Here is a 25,507-nt window from a genome sequence, read left to right as displayed (position 1 = left end):
TATGATGCTTATGATCATTGCTCACATGAAATTTCTTTTGTTGGACTGAGTAGCTTTTGGATATTAGCAAAAGTTTTGTAATTTAACTCGGCATCTAGATTGATTACAGGTACTTGTCTTGCTGATGACGGTGATATAACAGTTTTTTCAGTGGTAAAAACCCATCCAGAGCAATCTTTGTTATGTGTGGTTGTTGAGACAGCTTCATTCTTTTGGGTGTCTGATCTTCCACAGACTATGAATTGCTGCTGATGCCAGCAAGAAATCCAGTCTGAGAATAAAATTCTGACACAATTACAAATTTGGTCCGTATTCTGTCATTGATAGTTATTCTTTCAGTACAGATTCCTGTCAGCTGGACAGATTTCTGATTTTGCAACTTCTATCACAATTACTTTTGCATCTTTTTTAGTGAGCAACAATAACCCTGGGTCAGCGAGTCCCCAGTCAGGTTGGCAATTACTGATGACATCAGTGAGATTTCCTGACGTCTTGGCAACCGTCATCCATGGGGAAGTTTTGCTTGTGGCAGCCTCACCTCCATGGATGGTCACTTTGCTTAGTTTTCCTAAATCAGGCACCCAGGGGATTTGTTTTAATTCTTTTAATTGCTGTCATTTACAAATGGCCTGCCACCTAGTTACTAAGGCAAGTCATATTTTCACAATATGAAATTGTATATGTACAGGGTGTGAAACTTATTTGATGTTTTATATTTATCATCATCCTCGTCATCACCAGTATTCTGCTCTAGGGCAGTTCTTCACATGTAGCTCTTTATGCAGTCCTGTCATTTGCTACCCACTTAGTTATCATAATTGTTTCCTATCCTTATACCATCCACTGTCTGGTTTCTTCTTCTTCTTCTTCTGTTACTGATCCTTCCACAGCATCCATCAGTAAGAAATCCTTTCTCATCCAGGGTCCAAACCCATTTTGTTTCCTCTTCCTGATTACTTTTAAAATTTCTCTCCCTTCCCCCACTATTCTCAACACCACCTCATTTCTTACTTTGTCTACACATTTTGTTCCTTCCATTCACTTCCAAATCCACATCTCAAATGCTTCTATTCATATTTTTTATCTTTCCTCAGTGTCTCTGTCTCACTTCTGTATAATACCATGCTATGGATGAAGCACTTCAGTAGTCTGTTCCTCAGCACCCTGTCCATCCACCAACACAGAACCCTCAGCTTCTTGTTAAATGCATCATTGGCAGTTGCTATACATGTTTTCACCTCCTTATTAATCTCTTGACATTTGTAAGAATGTGTCCTAGATATTTGAAAGCACTAACTTGCTCTATATCTTCCTGTGATAACGCTATATTTGTTCTTACTTGTCTTTCACTTATCTCTATACATATTCTCTTATTAATTCTCATTGTGAATTCCCCGCAGGCCTTATTTAATTCTTTAAACATTCTAGTCATAGTTCTTCTGTTCTCTGCCAATAACACCATATCATCTGAAAATCAAATGCATTCTATCCTCCTCCTACCAACTGCACTCCTCTAATTTTTTTTTCAAACATTTGTGAATCATGTGCTGCAGATATATGTTAAACAGTATTGAGGGGGAGAGAAAAAGCAGCCTTCCCTCACTCACCTTCCAATTGTGTTTTCATGTCTGCTTATTCCTAATTTGTACTCATATTTTCTGTCGCAGGTAAAGATTTTTAATCTGCCTTCAATCCCTCCTGTCAACGTCATTCTCCCTTAGAATGTCCATTGATTTATTCCACTGTAACGTATCCAAAGATTTTTCCAAGTCAATGAGAACAATATAAACTTCTCATTCTCTCTACCTATATTTCTCAGCAGTCCAATTGCATCTCTTGTACTTTTCCCTCTTCTAAATCAATACTGTTCCTCTGCAATACCATTTTCCTGTTTTGCTTGAAGTCTTCTATTTATCATCATTAAGGAAACTTTAGCTAGATAAGAAATCAAACTTCTAGTTCGAAAATCTTCAAATTTCTTGGCATTTCTTTTTTCTTTTCAATTGATAACTCGGAGAAACTCATCCAGTCATTCACCATTTTTATACGTGTTATTACATCGATATGATAACTCTTTCACACCACTATTCCAAAGGTTCTTTAACAATTCTGCTGCCATCAATTCCAATTGATAGATGATTCTTCACCTTTAAAAATGGTTCAAATGGCTCTGAGCACTATGGAACTTAGAATCTGAGGTCATCAGCCTCCTATAACGTAGAACTAATTAAACCCAACTAACCTAAGGACATCACACACATCCATGCCCGAGGCATGATTCGAACCTGTGACCGTAGCAGTGATGCGGTTCTGGACTGAAGCGCCTACAACCGCTCTGCCACCGCGGCCAGTATGCTACACCACTCTTAAAGCCTTTTCTACTTCTCCTTCCAAGATTCAGCATCTTTTGTCCTCTTCTGTAACTCTCATCTCCCCTTCTAATTCAATATCTTTTTATTTTTGATCAGCCTCATCTAAGCACTCTACATGTTCTTGCCACTGTCTCAATACTTCCTTTGGTTTGTGAAGCATAGTACCATCACTTCTTTCTATTCCCTTACTTGTCCGGCTTTGCTTTGCTTCTTACTTGTAGTAAGGATTAAAAATATCACAGCTTTAAATATTTATAGACTTAAAAATAATTTAGAAATGAAAATCTTAAAATTAATGGTTCATGAATAGAATATAGGAATTTAGGAAGGCAGAAAAGAGGTTGACATATCATTATTCTGACATATTATCAATTTAGGAAAAAAATTCTGAAATTGTAAGATGCTTACATTTAAGAAGGAGAAATAAAAGACAATAGACAAGTACATAGATTTCTGTTAGAGATCCCACTACCAAGCTATCTTGTGTGTGAGAGCTTGGTAAATCATAAAGACTATCACATTTAAGGTAGTATAGAAAATAGAGCTTTAATAATCATTTGATAAATTTATATGCACAGGCATGTGTTTGTATTACCCTTCTATTACATTTGCTACAGGTCATATGTGTTTTACATGGGGCATAATCAGTACATTTTATTTGTGCATCTTTGACTTCGTTATTTTGTGTTCCTGGTGTTTGTGTTGTTTGTAAGGTAAAATATTACCTAAGCACAACAACCTTTTGCATCACTTTCATTTTAGGTATTACTTTACCTAAGCTATGTGATTCTACCTAAGCTACAGTATATCTTTTAATTTACACATATTGGTCAAGACGTTTCCACATAGTTTAAAATATTTTATGAAAGTTTATCAATTTCTGTGTTTCTTTATTTAGTCTTATCTTACATCTAGGACTGTACATTAATCTCATTGTATCTGTTTCAGCATCTGAGTTTGTTTCTGTGCTTGGATCTGTGTCATCTCAAGTATCCTGTTCTTGTGTTTGCATGTTTGCTCTTATCTACGTATGTGATTGTTCTTGTTTGTATAACCTGTGTAAGGTACATGACACATTATCGGTTATGCCATTCAGTATGCACCAGTCATCCAGCTGTTACAGAATTTGTCCTATGTTGTCACATTCAGTTCAGGGTCATGTGTGTGAGAGATCATCACAGTGTAAAGTGGCATTTTCTGGAGTTCCTACTCCTCCACAAGTGCACATGGGTGTTTGGCTGAGACCAAACCAATAGAGGTGTTCTGGGTATGAACTATGCCATGTCTCTGATCCATATGTGTAAACCTTATTTGTTCCTTCATGTATAGGAAAAAAGTGTAGATGTGATGCCCCTTTTCTGTCGAATCCCTCTCTATCTACCAGGTATTATTCCACCAGTGGTTTAGTTGGCAACCCCCCCCCCCCCCCCCCCCGCCACTGCTGCTGTAAAAAACACCATTCATTGATGTCTATGAGAAGCTGTGAAGTCTTTTGTTCTGTCTTCTGGAGTTTCCTGATACCACTATGAGCATATCATCAGTGTAGGCTACTACTCCCATTGCTCTACCATTGGCTCAGTAGCTATGTCCTAAAATATGGGCCCACATATGGATCCCTGTATGCATCCTTTGAAGATTTAGCTGGGAGTAGCTGGTACCTCTATTTGTCAGTGTGGGACAGCTACAGTACATTGGGGACTGACCTCGTCCAGGGTATAGTGATTGGCTTCACTCCACAGGTCAACTACAATCGTCTGCAGTTGACTGGTCTGAATAGGTGTGATGATTGATGTTTGGTGATGTAGTAGTCAACACAAACTTGTCCTCTTTCTCTGCAATGGTGCACAGCCTGATCTGGTTGCTAAAAAATACTTTCTCTCTTCCCTTGCTTGTGGTGTATGAGAGAGAGGAGGTCCAGTTATCTTACACAACTCCCGTAGGGACCGCAGTCAGGATTCATTCATACCCCTTTATCCTACTCTCTTTCTGTTGCATTTCCTTGACATGCTGGCACCACTTGATGGATTCCTCAGTTATTGTGACATCCTTTACCAAAAGAGCTTGGTACAGGTTTCCTGCAACTCATAAAATGCAAGATTTTGTCAGCTTCTGTCATATTCAAATTCAAAATCTGATATAAGGCTAAAATATTATGTAGGTTGGTCTGTGTTGTTTCCCCACGAAGATGAGCCCTGTTCTTCAGTTGTTCTTACATTAAGTGGACTTGCTGCTGATTGTCATTAAACATTTTCTTCAGTTCAACCTGGAATTCATCACAGCTATTGAACTTCTCTTCATTACGGTTGAGCGACTGCTGGATTGTACCATCAAAGTAAAAGTACCCATTTGCCATCACATCATGTCATCCCACCTGTAGCATTTTGTGACCCAGTCAAATCTAGTCATGCCCTGACTAGCATCTCCAGAGAAGCACTGATGGATCCCCAGCATGCTGCTGACTTTGCTGCTCATTTGGAATCCATTTTCTCCTGAATATATGGCCATTGGGAATGAAGTACTGTTTGTATTCTGTTCCTGTTGATTTAGGTGATAGCTCCAGACAGGCAATGTAAAAGCTATGTTGATGTAGATGTTTGGAATTATCCAGTGTCTCCACCAAGCAATGACATTCTTAGAACTGAGTCCAAATGTGAAAGCAGAGTCATCAGTGAAGTGTAACACGCAGCAATGAAAGCACATTTATTATGAAAATCAACATACAGCCAGAATAATACCAAGCCCCGGATGAAAAGTGTGGCTATTTATAACACCATTGAATGTTACAGACTATACAAACACAAGACCTTTCCATAATGGATGAATACAAAATAACAAATAATTGCCAGTGGTTGGGTTCAAACTGGTGACCCACAGCACACCACCCAGCAATGCTAACTACTACATGAAATGCATTCAACATACCTTGCTGCATTAGTATTACCCTTGTCTGCTGTGCCCAGAAAATGCTAGTGTGGATGAGCAACTCTTATCTTAACTGCACCTTGGAAGAAGAAGAAGTTTAATTGTTTCTGCAATGAGCTCAGAGAATATTAATCTAACATTCATAAACTAGCTCTAATAGCTGGGCTTTCCTCTGTAAGCAACCTTTTTTAAGTATCTTCTTCAATATTAAAAATGCCTCCACCACCACGTGATGGAGGGGGAAAAAAAAAAAAGACATTGCCCACTTACATGCACAGAGATTCCATGGTCTTCCCCCTGCCTTTGTATGGTTGTTGCTTGTAATATGGTATTTCAGATAAAGTCTAGAACTCATTTCCAGACTAGAGCATGATTTAAGAATCACTTTACTTACAGTAGCAATGAACACTGTCATCAACTGTTGGGAAACCCTATACAAACTCCACCTTACTTGCGGATGATTCCTCTACTTCTCACCTCACATGGCCTGTCAGTTACAGTTGACATTAAAAGTGTGAAACACCAGACTGCAAAAATAGTTTCAATTTACATCTTGAGAAAAAGGTTTGTGTTTATTTCAGTTGGTCTTATTCATTCTTTTAATTTACCAAAATTAACATTACTTAATATTATTCTGTATTCAAACAATTTTTTGAAGTTTCTTGGCTTAGTATTTGCTGCATTGTAATCTTGGCTACCCAACCTTTTCCTCAAGCTTATTTTGAATGTTTATGTACAACTGTTTCCCTTTTGCCTTTCATATTGTAGTTCGATTTAGATATTTAACCATGTTTATGCAATAAATTAAAAACATGCCAGAGTCTTTTTCTTCTTGAACTAGATCATACACAGTGAGGTGAGCAGGTGGAGTGTTTCTGTTCCTTAAGCACACCATTAGCCACGAGTGATCAGAAGTTATGCAAATACATTAATAATGTTCCTCTTTGCAGAAAAGATAATCAAGAGTTAATTGATAAAGAAGAACAAGAGAAGTCTGAACTTCAGAGACTGCTAGGAGAGAAACTGTCACAAGCAGAAATCATTCAAAAAGAAAAAAAGAAATTACTTGAAAATATTGATGAATTAAATCAGTAGGTATTCAATATTATTAATTAACAGGTTAAACATAATTGAATTTGTTTTTTGTTAAAGTTAATTAATTTTACAGAGAGAGAGATCAGCAGGTAATGAAAAAAGACAAGTTGAACCAAAAGTCTGGAAGTTATAATAATGAAGGTGCTGGCCTGAAAGCAGAGGCTGAAGCAGCTGCAGAGAAGCAGGCAAGAATGAATGAATTGCTGCAAGATGAGAAAAAACAGGTGACTGATAATTTCTCTTGTATAGAACAAAAGTATAAACTAAGTTAAGAATCAACCTTTCACCTTAATGTAAGTTGCACTTGTTAATTTGTCCATCCTAATTTTACTGGGTTATTCCTTGAAAAATTCGTTATATTATAAAAATGTTTCATAATATTAAATAGATAACATAACTCAAAATGGAACTATTAGTTTGTTTCAAGTCGTATGTCTCTCTTCCCTATGAAACACTATGAGAGCTTATGCCACATAATCTATTGAAGGAAACTAACTGGACAATGCCAGAAAATTTGCCTGACCTTGCATAGAAAATCACTCAAGCTGCCATGGAGGAAATGACAGAATATGAAAGGTTTATTGCAAATTGCATTTATTGATTTCCTTGCATAATGCACATGGCTAGTGAGGGCAAATGCCCTTGGACAAGATGATGTTCAAGAATGATCCAGGCATAGGTTAAGTGAGAAAAGTAATAATGTGAACGGTAGTCCACCAGAGACTGGTCTCTTAGGAAACAATTTGTTCACTCAGGATGTTTCCATACTGGTAGTATTATGATGATACTCATAACTAGTATTCCGGGAAGCATCAAGCTTAATCTACATCTTGTAAAGCATACTGTGGAAAAAGATTCAACCCCCATATTGCTACAGATGCTTTTTCTTAGTGATGCAACTTATTACAATAGTTGTTTACACAGATGCAGTGTGGTCCATATACCTTTATCAGTCCACAGTCTAATGTGTTGTACTATTATGCAAAGAAGAAAACTGCTCCTGAATGACAGACCTATTTACATTTATCCATATAGAAAGTTTTTGTCAGAACACTAATTCTAATTGTATGTTCACACACATGCCACATCGTGAGAGTGAGTTATTTTCATATTACACTTTACATTTGATGGGCACTGAAGAATTTTGCCATGCACCAAAACAAGTTTTCCTTTATCACCACAACCAGTATCAGCATTATCTACGTGGAAATACTACTGAGTGGATGATCAGTAACCACCTTCTGTGGATTTTGGAAAAGGGAAACATTTCACTTCTTATGTGTCAACCAGAGGTGCGACCCTCCTCTGGTCAGTGATAGTAAACTGAACATACTTGCTGAAGAATGTACCATATAGTCATCTAGAGGTTTCCCACATTTTATCTAAATTGTTTAAGCTGGGAGTAGCTGGTACCTCTATTTAGCTTTCCGTCCTTCCCAACCCCAGATAGTGATCTGCCTCTAATAGCTTCATTATTGACAGGGCATTAAATACTAATCTTTCTTCTTGTATCACCTATGTAAATAATACCTCACTGACATAATCCTTGACCAAGAAAAGGCACATTGCTATATCTCACATTGGGAGATGCTTGATAAGAAATAACAAATACAGGTAAACAAGAACAAATGTTTATTATGACTGCAGTGGAGACATTTAATAACAAAGGAAAACTTTTTTTCAATAAAAATAATAATACTTCTCAGACACTAACAGGTGTATGCTTGGAACACGCAGTGAATAAATGTAGTGGGATGTGAAGACTATGCCACTGATAATCCTTAATGATGGAAACTAAGATTTTGGCATAGTTGGCCAACAGGTACATCTTGGGATGTTAGTGTAAAGTCATAGGTCCCACTGTGTTGGCTTCTGAGCAGACTCTGACTGATGTTTTGCTAAGAGCCAGGGTATGAATTGGTCCATAGCTCCAGTGGACCGAACTTTCAAAGTTTTGACTTGTACTGCCCTATATAGCTTGGCCATGGAGGAATTCAAGCTGATCCAGTTCTGCACACATGGCACAGTGGAGGAAGTAGGTCCCTGGCATGGATGATCTCTGGTGGTGCTTGTCCTGGCATCTGTTGCCCTTTTTGTGATCAATGCAGTCTGGGGAGGCAATATTATCATGTACATATGCAAACCCTTGATGCCTCAGTGTCTTCCCTTTAGGTAATGGTGGGTACGAGAGAGAGATGGTAGTAAATTTCAGTCATTGTTGATTTCCATGGTGTCAGCAGGGCCCCCTGTAGGGTGTGGGTCCCAAGCACTCTAGTTGACATTCATCAGTGTTGGCAGAGGGCAGGGTACTGGGAGAAAAAGGGACCACAGTGTCCCACTGTGGTGCAGATGAACCTCAACATGAGAAAGTCCTGAGTCTGTGTAAGTTTCCAATGGTGGTATCCTGTGGCAGACTTGGTTCAGATGTCTGCAACAGTGCAAACCATCAATGTGTTGTACTGTGACCCATTGCCCATCCCAACTGCTATGTCACTACTCCCGGAGTCCAACAGTGGCCTTGTTGTGAAATGTCAGGACCCAGACATCATCATGGATGCGAAAGTGTCTGAAAGACCATGTGGTACAGGCTCCTGTGGCTGCTGTGGGTGGAGGAGGGAAAGAAATAATCGCTGCAGCCATCCATGGAGTCGTTCAGTTGGACTGGTCCCTTCCTGTGGTGTTGATAGATAGGAGACCAAAAAGGTGGAGAGAGCATCACCAAGAGAGTGGGAATGGTGAAGCTTTGATAGCTGATTCTTAAATGTTCAAACAAACTGCTCCACCAGACTATTGGATGCCCAGTGGAAAGGCACTGTGTGGACAAGACCAATTCCATTGGACTCACAGAAGGATGTGTCCTTGATGAATGTAAACTGAGGCCCATTGGCTATGACAACTGTTTCTGGCTGACCTTCAATCATGAAGGTGTGGGTCGAGGCTTGAATCACATGCTGAGGTGGCATAGAAGACATCTGGGCGATCAGGATGAACTATGAATATGGCGAGGAAAAAGGTGTGCAAAATCCAAGTGGAGTCATGACCATCGTGTCATTGGCTCCAGCCACAGAAAACAGCATCTTGGTGGGGCTGCTTGTTTGATCCGGCAAGATGTGCAGGTATCCACCAAGCAGCAATGTTACTGTCTATCCTGATCCAATATACTTTCTGCCGCACCAGAAATTCAGTCAGTACGATGCCCCAATGTAGCAGGTGTAGAATCTGAACCCATTGTTGGTGGTGAGCCAAAGTCTGTGGTCAGTCAATATGGTAAAATGACCACCATAGACAGTCATGGTATTTTGTTAAGGCAAAGACAAGCCAGAGCTTCTTTTTCTATTTGTTCATAGTTGCATTGGGTCTGCAGCTCGTGGTCTAGTGGCTAGCATTGCTGCCTCTGGATCACTGGGTCCCGGGTTCGGGATTTTCTCTGCCCGGGGACTGGGTGTTTGTGTTGTCCTTATCCTTTCCTCCTCCTCATCATCATCCATGACGGTGGCTAGACTGGACTGTGTAAAGAATTGGAGTGTGAAAAAATTGGGACTTCATAAGGGTGCTGATAACCGCACAGTTGAACACCCCATAAACCCATCATCATCATCATCATCATCATCATTGCCATCATCATAGTTGCATTGGGCTGATGTCAATGAAGGCAACCTGTCCTTCCACTCCATTGATTCTCACACCATAATCAGATACATCGACCACAATGACTATAGGAAGTGATGGATCGTAAGCCATCACAGGTGGTTGAAGCAATGCCCACTTAAAGGCCTAGAAAGCACAGTCACATGTCTTATGCCAGTGCCATGCCATCTTCTTGCATAAGAGATGCTGCAGTGGAGCAGCTATCATTGCAGCATGGGAAATGAATGTACAATAGTGTTACGGCATGCAGTAAGCACCAGCATGCCAGTCAGGAATGGCAGGGAAGAGAAGGCTGTGAGGAGAGATCAGCCAATTGGCAGTTATAGATCAGCAGTCACTGCAAAGGCTGATTATTTTATGTGTTGCCCTTTGCTTGTGACACATCTGTGTAACTGCCAGAGTTAAGTATTGTATTTCAGTAATTGTAATAAAACTCATTAATACAACTTGTTTGTCTAGCAAACCCAATATGCAGTTGATGACAAGGCTGGACAAAAGATTGGCAATGAGGTGAATGAATACCAAAGTGACAACCTGTTCACATTTTGCACCCAGATCCACTAGTTGCCACAGTTTTGTTTTGCCATGGTATTTTGTGTTTTGTTGGCACCTTAATTCTACCTTGTCTTTTCTTTGCAGGGGTGTTTACATGTTTTAATGGAGTCTTATGGTGTTTTTTCTATTCAGTGTTTTCAGGTGGGCATTGTAGGCACTTACTTTATTGCTTGCATTGTCTGTTTATTGCATTTGCTTATTCCAAAATGAGCAACCCATCTTCCCCCCTCTCTTGCTCAGGCACCTCAGCTGCAAACAATAGATGCAATGCAGCTAACACAGATGTTGCAGTTTCAGACACAGCAGATTTCAGTCCTTCTAAGCTCGGTACAGCAGTTATTGGTGAACCAAACACCTGACACAGCCAAACATGCAACAACTGTAGCTCTGAGTGCCATACTGCCTTTTCACCAGGTTAATGAAAAAGAAAGAAGAGGAATGGCTCAAGCGGTTGACACAGTATGAAGCCCACATCATTTCTCACAAAGTATCAGATAGTGTGAAACTAAATTACTTTTTTTCATCAGTGAGAAGTGCAGTTTTTTGCCTCTTTCAGAAATTGTTCCCTAACGTCACTCTGAGTAAACTTTCGTATAACCAGCAAGTGAAAGTGGTGGCAGCTAGGCACAAATTCTTTCATTGCAAGAAAAGGTCAAAACAAACTTATCGTGAGTGGGCAACAGATTTGGAGGGTATGATGAGGAAATGCAAATACAAATGTGCTTGTGGTTCTTTATATTCAGATGTTACGTTGCACGATGCGATCATGTAAAATCTAACTGATGTCAAACTTGGAGAACAGATTTTTAAAGAGTCAGGTCCATCATTTCATCATGTACTGCAAATTCTAGATCAGTACGATTCAAGTGTCATAGCAGACAATAAATTTGAGCAGCCACAAATTTGTCTGGCTGAGTTGTCCCTTGCTCATGACAAGCCCAGTAGGCAGCAACAGCATGTGCGTGCCAAGACATGTTAACAGTCCTCTAAATAGGTGAATGGAATTAAGTCATATCCTCAGTACTATTCACAGCACAAATGCCAAGACTGCTCATCCACACAAGGACAGTGTTATGTTTGCACCAAGAGAGGTCGCGTACAATCCATATGTTTGCAACAGAACTAACATAAGAATTCTGCCCACTCACACATATCTAATTGCAAGGCCCAGTTCAGTGTATTCAAAGCATGCTGCAGACATCAGCAAAACTAGCAATCAAACAGTTTATTCAGTGCTATACCAGTCCAACAAACTTTTTGTTCACTTGCATATTAGTGGAAAACGTGTGAAATTTCAGTTGAACATTTATGCCTCTGTTACATTGCTGAATCATAACACACATGAACTATTAGGCTCTCCACACCTGTCTAAAACTAGCACACACCTGACGGCTTACAATGGACAAGACATTCCCGTTCTTGGAAAATGTACCTTGCCTGCCATGTATCACTCGCATGCATGAACTGTGACTTTCACTGTGGTACAATCACATGGTTGTGAGAATGTATTTGGCCTTGATTCATTTGATTTGTTTGGTTTTCACATCCAGGACAATGTGTTGTCAGTGACTGCATTCAATGCCAAAGACAATGCTGCTTGTTGGAAGAATTCCCTGAGATCTTTTCTGAAGGTTTAGCCAAGGCTAACAATTTTGTGGCACAATTACTACAAAAGACAATGCTCAGCCAAAATTTTGCTGGGCCAGAACTGTTCCCATTGCATTACAGGATAAAGCAGCTGCTAAAATTTAAGAATTACAAGATAGCAGAGCTACTGCATCCATATAAACTAGTCAATGGGCAAGTCCACTGGTTTTTCTCCCCAAACCTTCAGGTCACATTCACCTCTGTGTTGACTAAGTCTGTGGTCAATCCACAAACTGTGAGTGATACCTACTCATTGCCCTGCCCAGAGGATCTTGTGGGCAGATTAGGTTCTGATCACTACTTTTCAAAAATTGATTTGCAAGATATACACTCCTGGAAATTGAAATAAGAACACCGTGAATTCATTGTCCCAGGAAGGGGAAACTTTATTGACACATTCCTGTGGTCAGATACATCACATGATCACACTGACAGAACCACAGGCACATAGACACAAGCAACAGAGCATGCACAATGTCGGCACTAGTACAGTGTATATCCACCTTTCGCAGCCCCCCCTGCGGGTCCGGGGATTAGAATAGGCCCGCGGTATTCCTGCCTGTCGTAAGAGGCGACTAAAAGGAGTCCATCCCCCTCACGGGGGTAGTTCGCGCCTGCGTCCGGAGACGGACGGTTCCACGACCTATCATCGTGGTCCTTTTGGTTTTTTCACTTCTCGTTTCTTCCTTCCTTTTGTTGGTTCCTTTCTTTGCTCTTCTCCACCTCACTGTCTTCCTTACTCTTTCCCTTGCCTTTTTCTCCTTGCCTTCTCATTGCCTTTTTCTCCTTGCCTTCTCATTGCCTTTTTCTCCTTGCCTTCTCATTGCCTTCTTCTCCTTGCCTTCTTCTCCTTGCCTTCTCATTGCCTTCTTCTCCTTGCCTTCTTATTGCCTTCTTCCCCTTGCTTTCTCATTGCCTTCTTCTCCTTGCCTTCTCTGGTCTCCGCCTCGGCGTTTGAGACAGTCTGTCCTCTTTCTCCCTCTCTCTCTTCTTTTTCCTCTTCTTCCTTCCTCCCTGTGCGTGTCTGAAGGCCGACCCACGCGTTCGCACGCGTAGCCGGTGACGGGGTAACGCGTAAGTCCCCGCCCTGGGTAGACATGTAAGGCACGCGCGTACCCCCTGGTAAAGGCCAGGCCCGGGGAGGGGTGATTGCCTGAGCTGATACCTTCTGACCATGCCGATTGGTCCCTCCGTCTGTTTCTCGGGAGGTGTGACCTGAGGTGTAAACATTCACCTAAGGCGGGAGTGCCCTCTGAGAGGGTCCCCACAAGGAAGGAGCGCGCCATCGGAGACGCTGGCAATCATGGGGGATTCCTCCGCAATGGATTCTACTCCATCTCTTTCGACTTCGACCCAAAAACGGAAACGTGACCAGCCAACAGTGACAAAAGTACTACCGCCTGCCCCACAGTTCCTCGTAGTTTCTCGAACTGAGGACGGAAAGGATTTTTCCTCTGTCAACCCTTTCGTTATTCAGAAGGGCGTAGATGCCATAGCCGGATCTGTCAAATCCTGTACCAGGTTGCGTAACGGCACCTTATTACTGGAAACTGAGAATGCCTTTCAGGCACAAAAACTGCTTCGGGCCACCCTCCTGTACACGTTCCCTGTCCGGGTGGAGGCCCACCGAACTTCGAATTCGTCTCGTGGTGTGGTCTATACTGACTCCCTCGACGGATTGACTGACGAGGAGCTTCAATCATTCCTCGCTGAGCAGGGCGTGACGGCTGTCCATAGGGTCATGAAAAAGGTCAACAATGACCTTGTACCGACCCGGACAATTTTCTTGACCTTCGATAGTGTTAAGCTGCCATCGCGCATCAAGGCGGGCTACGAGGTTATTTCTGTTCGCCCCTATATCCCGACACCTACGCGCTGCTACCAGTGTCAGCGTTTCAATCACACTCGACAGTCTTGTTCCAATGCGGCTAAATGTGTCACCTGTGGCAGGGATGCCCATGAGGGTGACTGTCCACCTCCGTCTCCTCGTTGTGTGAACTGTCAGGGTGACCATGCAGCATCCTCCCGCGACTGTCCTGTCTATAAGGAAGAACGCTGTATCCAGGAAATTCGGGTCAAAGAGAAAGTGTCCACCTCGGCTGCTCGCAAGCTATTGGCTAGTAGGAAGCCCACGCTGCTCCCAGCGGGGAAATACAGTACTGTCCTCGCCTCTCCTCGGACTACCCGGGAGGTAGCAACCCAGACATGCGATCTGACCTTCAGCACCACGGTCGTCCGTTCGGCCAGTGCTAAAGATCGCGTCTCCTCTTCCTCCCATCACCCCACAGACACGAGCACCTTCTTCAGCTTCTGCTAAAACGAAGACACCGAAGTCAGATGCACGGGCCTTCAAGAAGGAACCATCCCGTGCAGACTTCCTCCGTACCTCGACCTCACAGCCTTCGACCGGTACTTCCACTACACGTCCTTCCAAAATGGCGCATAGGAAGCACAGTTCTCCTTCCCCGCCACGGCGCATTTCTTCTCTTGCGCCACCCAGCGGCTGCCGCCCCAGGCCGTCATCCGTTTCGCCTGGCCGCACCGCTGGTTGCCGTACATCTGGCCGTTCACTGGCGGAGGAAGCTCCCCCTCCCGGCCATCCTCCCGAGATGGCCGATGACCCTATAGACCCAATGGACGATGACTGTCCGCCTACTGATAGCGGCGGCAGTGCTCGCTCGAAGCCAGGCCCTAAGCGGCCTTCGAGGTGACCACTTCTCTCATCTTTCTTTTCTTACGATGGCACTTATTCACTGGAATATTCACAGCATTCGCTCCAACCGAGAGGACTTGAAGTTGCTGCTCCGCTTGCACCGTCCGCTTGTCGTAGCCCTCCAGGAAACGAAGCTACGCCCATGCGATCAAATTGCCTTGGCACACTACACCTCTGTGCGTTTTGACCTACCCCCTGTGGTAGGTATCCCAGCTCATGGAGGAGTTATGTTGCTGGTCCGGGATGATATTTACTACGATCCCATCACGTTGCACACCGGCCTGCAGGCAGTTGCCATCCGCATTACTCTCCCCACTTTTACGTTTTCCTTTTGTACCGTTTACGCTCCATCGTCATCTGCCGTTACCAGGGCAGACATGACGCAACTTATTGCTCAGCTACCTGCACCATTTTTGTTAACTGGAGACTTCAATGCCCACCATCCCCTTTGGGGCTCTCCAGCATCCTGCCCGAGGGGCTCCTTGTTAGCAGACCTTTTCAACCAGCTCGATCTTGTCTGCCTCAATACTGGCGCCCCTACTTTTCTTTCGGACACATCTCACACCTATTCCCATTTAGACCTCTCTATATGTACTCCCCAACTTGCACGCCGGTTTGAGTGGTATGCACTTTCTGATACATATTCGAGCGACCATTTCCCGTGTGTTATCCATCTCCTGCAGCATACTCCCTCTCCGTGCTCCTCTCGTTGGACCATCTCCAAGGCAGACTGGGAGCTCTTCTCTTCCAGGGCTACCTTTCAGGATCAAACCTTCACAAGCTGCGATCGTCAGGTCGCACACCTCACGGAAGTCATTCTCGCTGCTGCTGAATATTCCATCCCTCACCCTACTTCTTCTCCACGTCGCGTACCGGTCCCCTGGTGGACCGCAGGATGTAGAGATGCTTTACGTGCTCGTCGACGTGCTTTACGCACCTTTAAGCGCCACCCTACAGTGGCGAATTGTATTAATTATAAACGATTACGTGCTCAGTGTCGTCGTATTATTAAAGAAAGCAAGAAAGCCAGCTGGGCTGCTTTCACAAGCACCTTCAACAGTTCTACCCCTTCTTCTGTTGTCTGGGGTAGCCTGCGCCGGCTATCTGGCACTAAGGTCCACTCCCCAGTTTCTGGCTTGAAGGTCGCGAATGAAGTCCTTGTGGCCCCTGAGGCTGTCTCCAATGCCTTCGGCCGCTTTTTCGCCGAGGTTTCGAGCTCCGCTCATTACCACCCTGCCTTCCTCCCCCGCAAACAGGCAGAGGAGGCTAGGCCACCTGACTTCCGCTCCTCGAATTGTGAAAGTTATAATGCCCCATTCACCATGCGGGAACTCGAAACCGCACTTGGCCGATCACGGCCCTCCGCTCCAGGGCCTGATTCTATTCATATTCAGATGCTGAAGAACCTTTCTCCTGCGGGTAAAGGTTTTCTTCTTCGTACATACAATCGCATCTGGATTGAGGGACATGTTCCCGCATGCTGGCGCGAGTCTATTGTTGTCCCGATTCCTAAGCCGGGCAAGGACAAGCACTTGCCTTCCAGTTATCGACCTATCTCGCTTACCAGCTGTGTCTGTAAAGTGATGGAGCGAATGGTTAACTCTCGATTGGTTTGGCTGCTCGAGTCTCGACGCCTACTTACCAATGTACAATGTGGATTTCGAAGGCGCCGCTCTGCTGTTGACCATCTGGTTACCTTGTCGACCTTCATTATGAATAACTTCTTGCGGAAGCGCCCGACCGCGGCTGTGTTCTTTGATTTGGAGAAGGCTTACGACACCTGTTGGAGGGCGGGCATTCTCCGCACCATGCATACATGGGGCTTTCGCGGTCGCCTCCCTCTTTTTATTCATTCCTTTTTAATGGATCGACAGTTTCGGGTACGTGTGGGTTCTGTCCTGTCCGACACCTTTCGCCAGGAGAATGGGGTGCCACAGGGCTCAGTTTTGAGCGTCGCTCTCTTCGCCATCGCGATCAATCCAATAATGGATTGCCTCCCAGCTGATGTATCAGGCTCCCTTTTCGTGGACGATTTTACCATCTATTGCAGCGCGCAGTGTGCACGTGTCCTGGAGCGCTGTCTTCAGCGTTCTCTTGACCGTCTTTACTCCTGGAGTGTCGCCAATGGCTTCCGTTTTTCTGCCGAGAAGACGGTCTGTATTAACTTCTGGCGCTACAAAGAGTTTCTCCCACCGTCCTTACGACTCGGTCCCGTTGCTCTCCCACTCGTGGAGACAATCAAATTTTTAGGCCTTACCTTTGACAGGAAACTTAGCTGGTCTCCACATGTGTCATATTTGGCCGCCCGTTGTACCCGTTCTTTAAATGTCCTCCGTGTTCTCAGTGGTATGTCGTGGGGAGCGGATCGAACCGTCCTACTTCGTCTATATCGGTCGATCGTCCGCTCCAAGCTAGATTATGGGAGCTTCGTATACTCCTCTGCACGGCCATCCATCTTACGCCGCCTCAACTCCATACAACATCGGGGTGTACGACTTGTGATCGGAGCATTTTATACCAGTCCCGTAGAGAGTCTTCATGCTGACGCTGGCGAATTGCCACTCACCTACCGGCGCGATATACTGCTTTGTCGGTATGCCTGTCGGCTACTGTCAATGCCCGACCATCCGTCTTATCGTTCCTTTTTTGACGACTCTCTTGACCTTCAATACGGGTTGTATGTCTCTGCCTTGCTACCCCCTGGAGTTCGCTTTCGTCGCCTCCTTCAACACCTTCATTTTTCACTCCCTGCAACCTTTCGAGTGGGCGAGAGCCGCACGCCACCTTGGCTCCAGGCTCAGGTCCGCGTTCACCTCGACCTCAGCTCGCTCCCAAAAGAGGTCACCCCCGGTTCGGTCTACCACTCCCGTTTTTTGGAACTTCGTTCGAAGTTCAACAACATGACTTTCATTTATACAGATGGCTCTAAGACCAATGACGGGGTCGGGTGTTCCTTTATTGTCGGGGCACAAAGTTTCCAATACCGGCTCCATGGCCATTGTTCGGTCTTCACAGCTGAGCTCTTTGCCCTCTACCAGGCTGTTCTTTACATCTGCCGCCACCGACATTCTGCTTATGTCATCTGCTCAGATTCCCTGAGCGCCATCCAGAGCCTCAGTGATCCGTACCCGGTTCACCCTTTCGTACACCGGATCCAACGCTCTCTTCAGCAGCTGGTGGACGTCGGTACGCCGGTTAGCTTTATGTGGGTTCCTGGCCATGTCGGTATCCCTGGAACGAAGCTGCAGATGCCGCGGCCAAGGCTGCGGTCCTCCAGCCTCGGACAGCTTCTTGTTGTGTCCCTTCGTCCGATTTTAGCAGGGTCATTTGTCGGCGCGTTGTGTCGCTGTGGCATGCCGATTGGGCTGCACTTACCGACAACAAGCTTCGGGCCTTAAAACCTCTTCCCGTGGCTTGGACGTCCTCCTCACGCCCTTCTCGGCGGGAGGAGGTCGTTTTAGCAAGGTTAAGAATTGGACACTGCCGGTTCAGCCATCGCCATCTGCTGACGGCCGCGCCGGCGCCGTTCTGCCCATGTGGGCACTTGCTGACGGTTAGACACATTTTAATGTCCTGTCCTGATCTTAACACACTGCGCCTCGATCTTAACCTGCCTAATACTTTCGATGCCATTTTAGCGGATGACCCACGAGCAGCTGCTCGTGTTCTTTGTTTTATCAATTTGACACACCTCGCTAAGGACATTTGATGATGTTTTTTAATCCTATGCCTGTCAGTCTGTCTTTTATTGTGTTTTCCCTTTTAGTTGTTGTTGTCAACTTGTGCCTCGCGGTGCATTCTTAGAGTAGTCAGGGCGCTAATGACCATTGAAGTTGTGCGCCCGAAAACCACAAAAAAAAAAAAAAAAAAAAAAACCTTTCGCAGCAATGCAGGCTGCTATTCTCCCATGGAGACGATCGTAGAGATGCTGGATGTAGTCCTGTGGAACGGCTTGCCATGCCATTTCCACCTGGCGCCTCAGTTGGACCAGCGTTCGTGCTGGACGTGCAGACCGCGTGAGACGACGCTTCATCCAGTCCCAAACATGCTCAATGGGGGACAGATCCGGAGATCTTGCTGGCCAGGGTAGTTGACTTACACCTTCTAGAGCACGTTGGGTGGCACGGGATACATGCGGACGTGCATTGTCCTGTTGGAACAGCAAGTTCCCTTGCCGGTCTAGGAATGGTAGAACGATGGGTTCGATGACGGTTTGGATGTACCGTGCACTATTCAGTGTCCCCTCGACGATCACCAGTGGTGTATGGCCAGTGTAGGAGATCGCTCCCCACACCATGATGCCGGGTGTTGGCCCTGTGTGCCTCGGTCGTATGCAGTCCTGATTGTGGCGCTCACCTGCACGGCTCCAAACACGCATACGACCATCATTGGCACCAAGGCAGAAGCGACTCTCATCGCTGAAGACGACACGTCTCCATTCATCCAGCCATTCACGCCTGTCGCGACACCACTGGAGGCGGGCTGCACGATGTTGGGGCGTGAGCGGAAGACGGCCTAACGGTGTGCGGGACCGTAGCCCAGCTTCATGGAGACGGTTGCGAATGGTCCTCGCCGATACCCCAGGAGCAACAGTGTCCCTAATTTGCTGGGAAGTGGCGGTGCGGTCCCCTACGGCACTGCGTAGGATCCTACGGTCTTGGCGTGCATCCGTGCGTCGCTGCGGTCCGGTCCCAGGTCGACGGGCACGTGCACCTTCCGCCGACCACTGGCGACAACATCGGTGTACTGTGGAGACCTCACGCCCCACGTGTTGAGCAATTCGGCGGTACGTCCACCCGGCCTCCCGCATGCCCACTATACGCCCTCGCTCAAAGTCCTTCAACTGCACATACGGTTCACGTCCACGCTGTCGCGGCATGCTACCAGTGTTAAAGACTGCGATGGAGCTCCGTATGCCACGGCAAACTGGCTGACACTGACGGCGGCGGTGCACAAATGCTGCGCAGCTAGCGCCATTCGACGGCCAACACCGCGGTTCCTGGTGTGTCCGCTGTGCCGTGCGTGTGATCATTGCTTGTACAGCCCTCTCGCAGTGTCCGGAGCAAGTATGGTGGGTCTGACACGCCGGTGTCAATGTGTTCTTTTTTCCATTTCCAGGAGTGTATATCTTCAAATACCACTAGATGAGAAATCTCAAAGCATGTGTGTTGTGAACACTTATTTGGGCTTGCTTAAATATTTGTGTGTGCCTTTTTCCAATGTTTCTGCACCTACCATTTCCCAACGGCATTTGGAACAACTGACTGCTCAAATACCAAACTGTTTGGACAATATTTTTGTGGCAAGTCTCATACCTGAAGAACACACTCCAAAACTGCATGCTTTATTTCATGTGTTATCTGATGCAGGACTAAAGTGTAGACTGAATGAGTGTAACTTTTTTAAACCTGAGTTGTAGTATCTTGGTCATGTCATAAACAGTCAAGGTGTACATACTCTTCAGTCACATTTATCAGCCATACGTGATCTGCCAGTTCCTTGCAGTGTCACAGAATTGCAGTCAGTCTCATGGAAAATGAACTATTATATTCAGTTCATACCAAATGCTGCACAAATCCCAGCTCTATTGCATTATTTGTGTTGCAAGAATGTCCCCTTTGTTTGTACAGATGAGTGCCAAGAAGCTTTTCAAAAACTAAAATCTGCATTGCTCAATGATCGAGGCTTGGTTAACTTCGATCCTGACAAACCAGTTGTGTTACAAGTTGACGTTTTTTCTTACAGAATCAGTGCATTGCTTTTGCACAGATTTAGTGATAATGACAGGTCTATTGTTTTTGCATCGAAAGTGTTATCTAAAGCTCAGTGTAACTATTCACAAATAGAGTTGGCGGCATTGGGTACTGTGTATGGTGTCACCAAATTGCACCACTATTTGTATGGCAAAAATTCTACTTAGTAACAAATCACAAGCCATTGCAGTGCTTGTTTCATCAGATGAAGGTGGTTCCTGTATGAACTGCCCATAAATTGCAAAGATTGGCTTCATTGTTGTCTCAATACCAGTACAAGATTGTGTATCATCTGATAATACTCAACATGGTAATGCTGATGCACTTTCATGTCTTCCAATTGGCTCTGATACAGACTTTGATGCTTCTGCTGCAACTTGGTGTCACATTGATGCTCATTGCTCTGAATTGCTTCAATCCTTTCCTCTGCACTATAGGAAAATTGCACATGCCATGGAAGCTGATTCCAATTTGAACATTTTGCTAAAATACATTCACACATCTTGGCTTCACCCATTGCTTAGCATAATGAATGCTGTAATGCACCTATACTTTGCACATAGGCATAGCCTTGCTACACAGCAATGTGTGATTCTTTTTCAAAATGACAATGGAAAATCATGTGTATTGATCCCCAAAGTTTTGCAAGAAGTGGTGTTGCATTGCTTCACAAAGGACACTTGGGGATTGTTTGTATGAAACAGTTAGCATGTCAACACTTCACTTGGCAGGGTATGTACACCCAAATAGAACATATTATGTCACAGTGTCAAGCATGTGCGGAAAATCAGTCTGCTTGACCACAAAAATTCCCTGCTTGGCCTCACTCGTAATCACCATGCAATGTGTGCACATAGACTTTGCGGGACCTTTTTGGGACATTAACTGCTTGATTGTGGTTGACTCTTATAGCAAGTTTCCTTTTGCTGTGCCAGTGAACTCAACAAAGTCATGTAGCACAGTTCAAGTGTCGTCCTCTATTTTTGGCCTCAATGGTTTGCCAGAGGTCACAGTGTCGGACAATGGACCTAAGTTCACATCAAATGAATTTGCAACATTCTGTGAATGCAATGGCATACAGCATCTAACTAGTGCACCATTTCATCCACAGTCCAATGGCAAAGCAGAACATTTTGCCAGCAGATGGTGGCCAAACTTTGCTCTGCAAACATCAGGGATGAAGCATTGCAACTGTTTCTCTCCTCCTATCATTTGCATCCATGGATCATTGCCAAAGGAATTGCTTTATGGCCACTGCAATCATACACTCCTCCCCCTGCACTATCTTCTGCAGCATCCAGCACTGAAGGAAGGCCACAAGTATCGCTTTGTGTTGTATCATATTGTGTTTTTCTGGGATGTTAGTGGCAGCAGATGATGGGCGGGGCCTGGGGCCTTGCCACAGTGGTAACACTGGTTCCCGTCAGATCATCAAAGTGCTGTCAGGCTGGGCTAACACTTGGATGGGTGACCATCTGGTCTGTCGAGTGCTGTAGGCAAGAGGGATGCACTCAGCCCTTGTGTGGCAAATGGAGGAGCTACTTGATTGAGAAGTAACGGCTTCAGTCTCATAAACTGACATACAGCCAGGAGAGTGGTGTGCAGACCTTCCAAGGCCTGTTCAGATTGAGTTCAATTGTAGATTTTAGATGATGGGCATGAGGCGAGGTCCTTTGTCAACTTGGCACATGTGTGTATCTCATTTCAGGCCCAGACGGATTGCAGCACCAACATCACAATCAATTTCGCCACTGTCATGTGCACTGTGATCCTTCTGTATCTCTTCCCCCAAATTCACAGATAGCAAGGACAGCACAGCCACAGCAGCTGCCAGAGTGTTTTTTCATGACAGTGTGGGATGACCCCATGGAGACAGATTCTTTGCCTCCTCCATATCCTCTTGTTCTACTGATGAAGCTGGATACACCCACACTGCAGCAGCTGATGCCTTCTATATCTTTGTATGGGCCTTTGGAGCTGGACACACTCCTTCTAGACATTTCCTGGGAGACATTTCCACCAGAGCAAAGACCGGATGGCAGGGTACGACCGGAAGTCTGACGCCCCTGCAGCCACAGTTTCCGGTCCATCAGAGCATCCATGCTCCTGCCTCCCCTCCCATTGTCGTGCTTCATATACAATGACATTCTGTCGCTTTGGGATTGAGAAATGTTATGGCATACAGTGAGCGCCGGCACGCCAGTTGGGAACAACATGGAAGAGAAGGCTGTGAGAAGAGATCAGCAAACTGCATGCTGACAGACCTCCCTTCCAGAATGACAACATGACAGCAGTGGCCTCTAGGTGAAGAGGACATAAGAGCCATGCCCGACTAGTGGCGGCCCAGTTCAATAGCATCTTTAAGATTAGCCACTTTTATAGCAGCATCAATGAGAGTGACTTCAATAGTAGCTCAGTACAGACTTTTGTCAGTTATAGAACAGTGGTCACCACAAAGACTGATTACTTCGTATGTTGTCCTTTTGCTTGCGACACATCTGTGTAATTGTCAAGGTTAAGTATTGTATTTGATTAATTGTAAAAAGACTCGTTAACATGACTTGTTTGTTTGATTGTTTGTCTAGCGAACCGAGTATGCAGGCTTCCTAGACATAACAGATACTAATTCAGGTGGCCCAATAAGGATTAAAGTTGCCTGACATTGTTGGTGGTGGTAAGTCCTGTACAGCCTGGACATACTGCAGCGTCAACCAGATTCCTGAGGTGCTTAAGATATGTCCCAGTTATCCCACAAATGGAACAAAAAATTGGTAGTTCTCCTAATTATAATTAAGATCTGCAGAATAGAGGCTGGAGAAAAGAGCATCTAGATTACCAGCCAGGCCTTTTGAAGACCATCCTGCCATGATAATATCATCTAGGTCATTGGCTGTGCCAGCACTTCCCATGTAAGGTGTTTCAAATATTCTGAAATATTGATGGGGTGCCTGCAGTCTGAAAGGGGAGAGGGCTGTAGTAGAACAGACCAAAAGATGTGGTGATTACTAGCAAATCGTATGACACCTGATCCAGTGAAAGCTGCAGATATGCATCCTTGAGGTCAGTAAGAATCTCGTATATCTTTGGGATGGAGTAAGCATCCACAGTGGATTGCACTTCTATCATGTTCTTGAAATTGCCACATATTCGGAGGGAGCTATCCAGTTTGTTGACCAGTATGGTGGATGTTGCCCACTAACTATTGGAAACAGCTGTCAAGATGCCAGGCTCTTGCAAAATTGCAGCTCCACCTGTAACTTATCCTCAAGGGTGAATGGGACATTCCAAGCCTTTAAAAAGTAGGGTATGGCTATTTGGAGGAGGGTGATAGATGCTTCAAACCTCACAACACCTGTAGTAGGAGGCTCAAACACTGAATGGTACTTCTCGTGAAAAGTGTGGAACTAAGGATTGTCAATGACTGGCAGTATGCTACTAGTCAAATTGTGCATTTCTAGTCCCAAAACAGTAAAGAGGTCAAGTCCTAATATGTCTGTCACCCCTGGGGTATCAACAAGGAAGCCCGTTGGAATATGATGATGAACTCTCCTTTGACTGCCACTATGTCACTGCTGTAACTGCAGAGATGCTGGGAGAATGGTTGTAGTGGAGGAGAGGCTTACTGCTGGTAGGTGTTCCACATGATAGAAGCAGTAGAACTGGTGTCCATCTGGCAGTCAACAAGGTGATCATTGATGAACACCTGGAGGGAAATTTGTTGATCTCAGACAGAAAGATTGGCATGGACGTGAAGCACCTCTGGGGCCACCATGTTTGATTCCTCCATTGGGAAAGTGTCCACTTGAGCTGAAACCACCCACATCTTGGTGGTAGCCCTGCAGACCTCTGTTTTTTGCACGACATGGTGCAGGAGGCATGTGCGGCATGACAAAATAGGCAATGGTGCTGAGAATGTGTGATGAAATGGTTAGTGCAGGAGTGCACCACGCAGGGAATGCCTGTTTACTTATAGGCGGAAAATCTGCAGGGAGCAGGTGTGGCTAAGGTAGCAGGCAGTAGGGTTGACTGCATAGATAGAAGAAGGATCTTGTATGGAACCTGATACAAGAATGAGTGGTCAAATGCTTGAACAATCTGAAGACAAGCCTCCAATGTGGGGTCTTTCAGTTTCAGCACATCTGTCAAAAGCCCCTGATTGAGTGCTTGTACCAGGAGCATGTCCCAAATGACAGACACAGCATAAGACTGTTTACAGGATTTGCTGAAACACCAAAACTGACATTCCTGACAAAGACCTTGGAGCATCACAATCAAATCCTGTTTGGACTGACCCAGTTGCTTATCGCAACTGAAAAATTTGTGCTGCACTGCAGTGATGTGGTCCTCCTCAGAGTCAAAATTTTACTTCCTCATATGATCGGGCATGTGGTTCTCATTCAGGTTTTAGTTGTTGAAGGAGGCAGAAAACCTCTGGTCCGTAATAGTCAAGGAGAAACACACTATGATGGGTGTCTCCTGAGATACCATATGCCAGGAAATACTGCTCAAGGTGCGCACCATAGTTCGTCCAAGGTTTGACTTTGTCAACAGGGAGAAAGGGTAGAGGTGTGCCACAAAGTCCTGTAGCTGTGAGGTCCAGCTGAGCAGGGGATTAGAGCCATCAGCAAATACTGGCGTAAAGCTCACTACCATGGCAACCAAGCCTTGCTTGACCTGCTGCATGCCCCACAGAAAGAGCTACATTTGTTGTGTCATGTCAAAGGGTCCAGATAATGGCTGTTCAGCCTTGGAAAAATGAGAGAAATAAACTGAATATCCAGTGATCTGGGAGAAAAAGGAAC

The 25,507-nt window shown here is 44.9% G+C and overlaps 1 protein-coding gene across 1 annotated transcript in view; it reads left to right on the top strand.

Moving 5' to 3' along the window:
* Nucleotides 1-5,751: 5,751 nt before the first annotated feature.
* The window catches only part of LOC124555848 (structural maintenance of chromosomes protein 4-like), a 68,008-nt gene continuing 48,252 nt past the window's right edge, over nt 5,752-25,507 (top strand). The window contains exons 1-3 of the mRNA XM_047129914.1: nt 5,752-5,858; nt 6,245-6,385; nt 6,463-6,613. Of these exons, the coding sequence (XP_046985870.1) occupies nt 5,752-5,858; nt 6,245-6,385; nt 6,463-6,613 (399 nt within the window). The remainder of the gene's footprint in view (nt 5,859-6,244; nt 6,386-6,462; nt 6,614-25,507) is intronic.

This window comes from Schistocerca americana, chromosome X (genome assembly GCF_021461395.2).
Source record: "Schistocerca americana isolate TAMUIC-IGC-003095 chromosome X, iqSchAmer2.1, whole genome shotgun sequence".
In the NCBI taxonomy this organism is placed as follows: Eukaryota; Metazoa; Arthropoda; class Insecta; order Orthoptera; family Acrididae; genus Schistocerca; species Schistocerca americana.
Note: the sequence above shows the minus strand (reverse complement) of the source record. Positions and strands in the feature narration are given on the sequence as shown.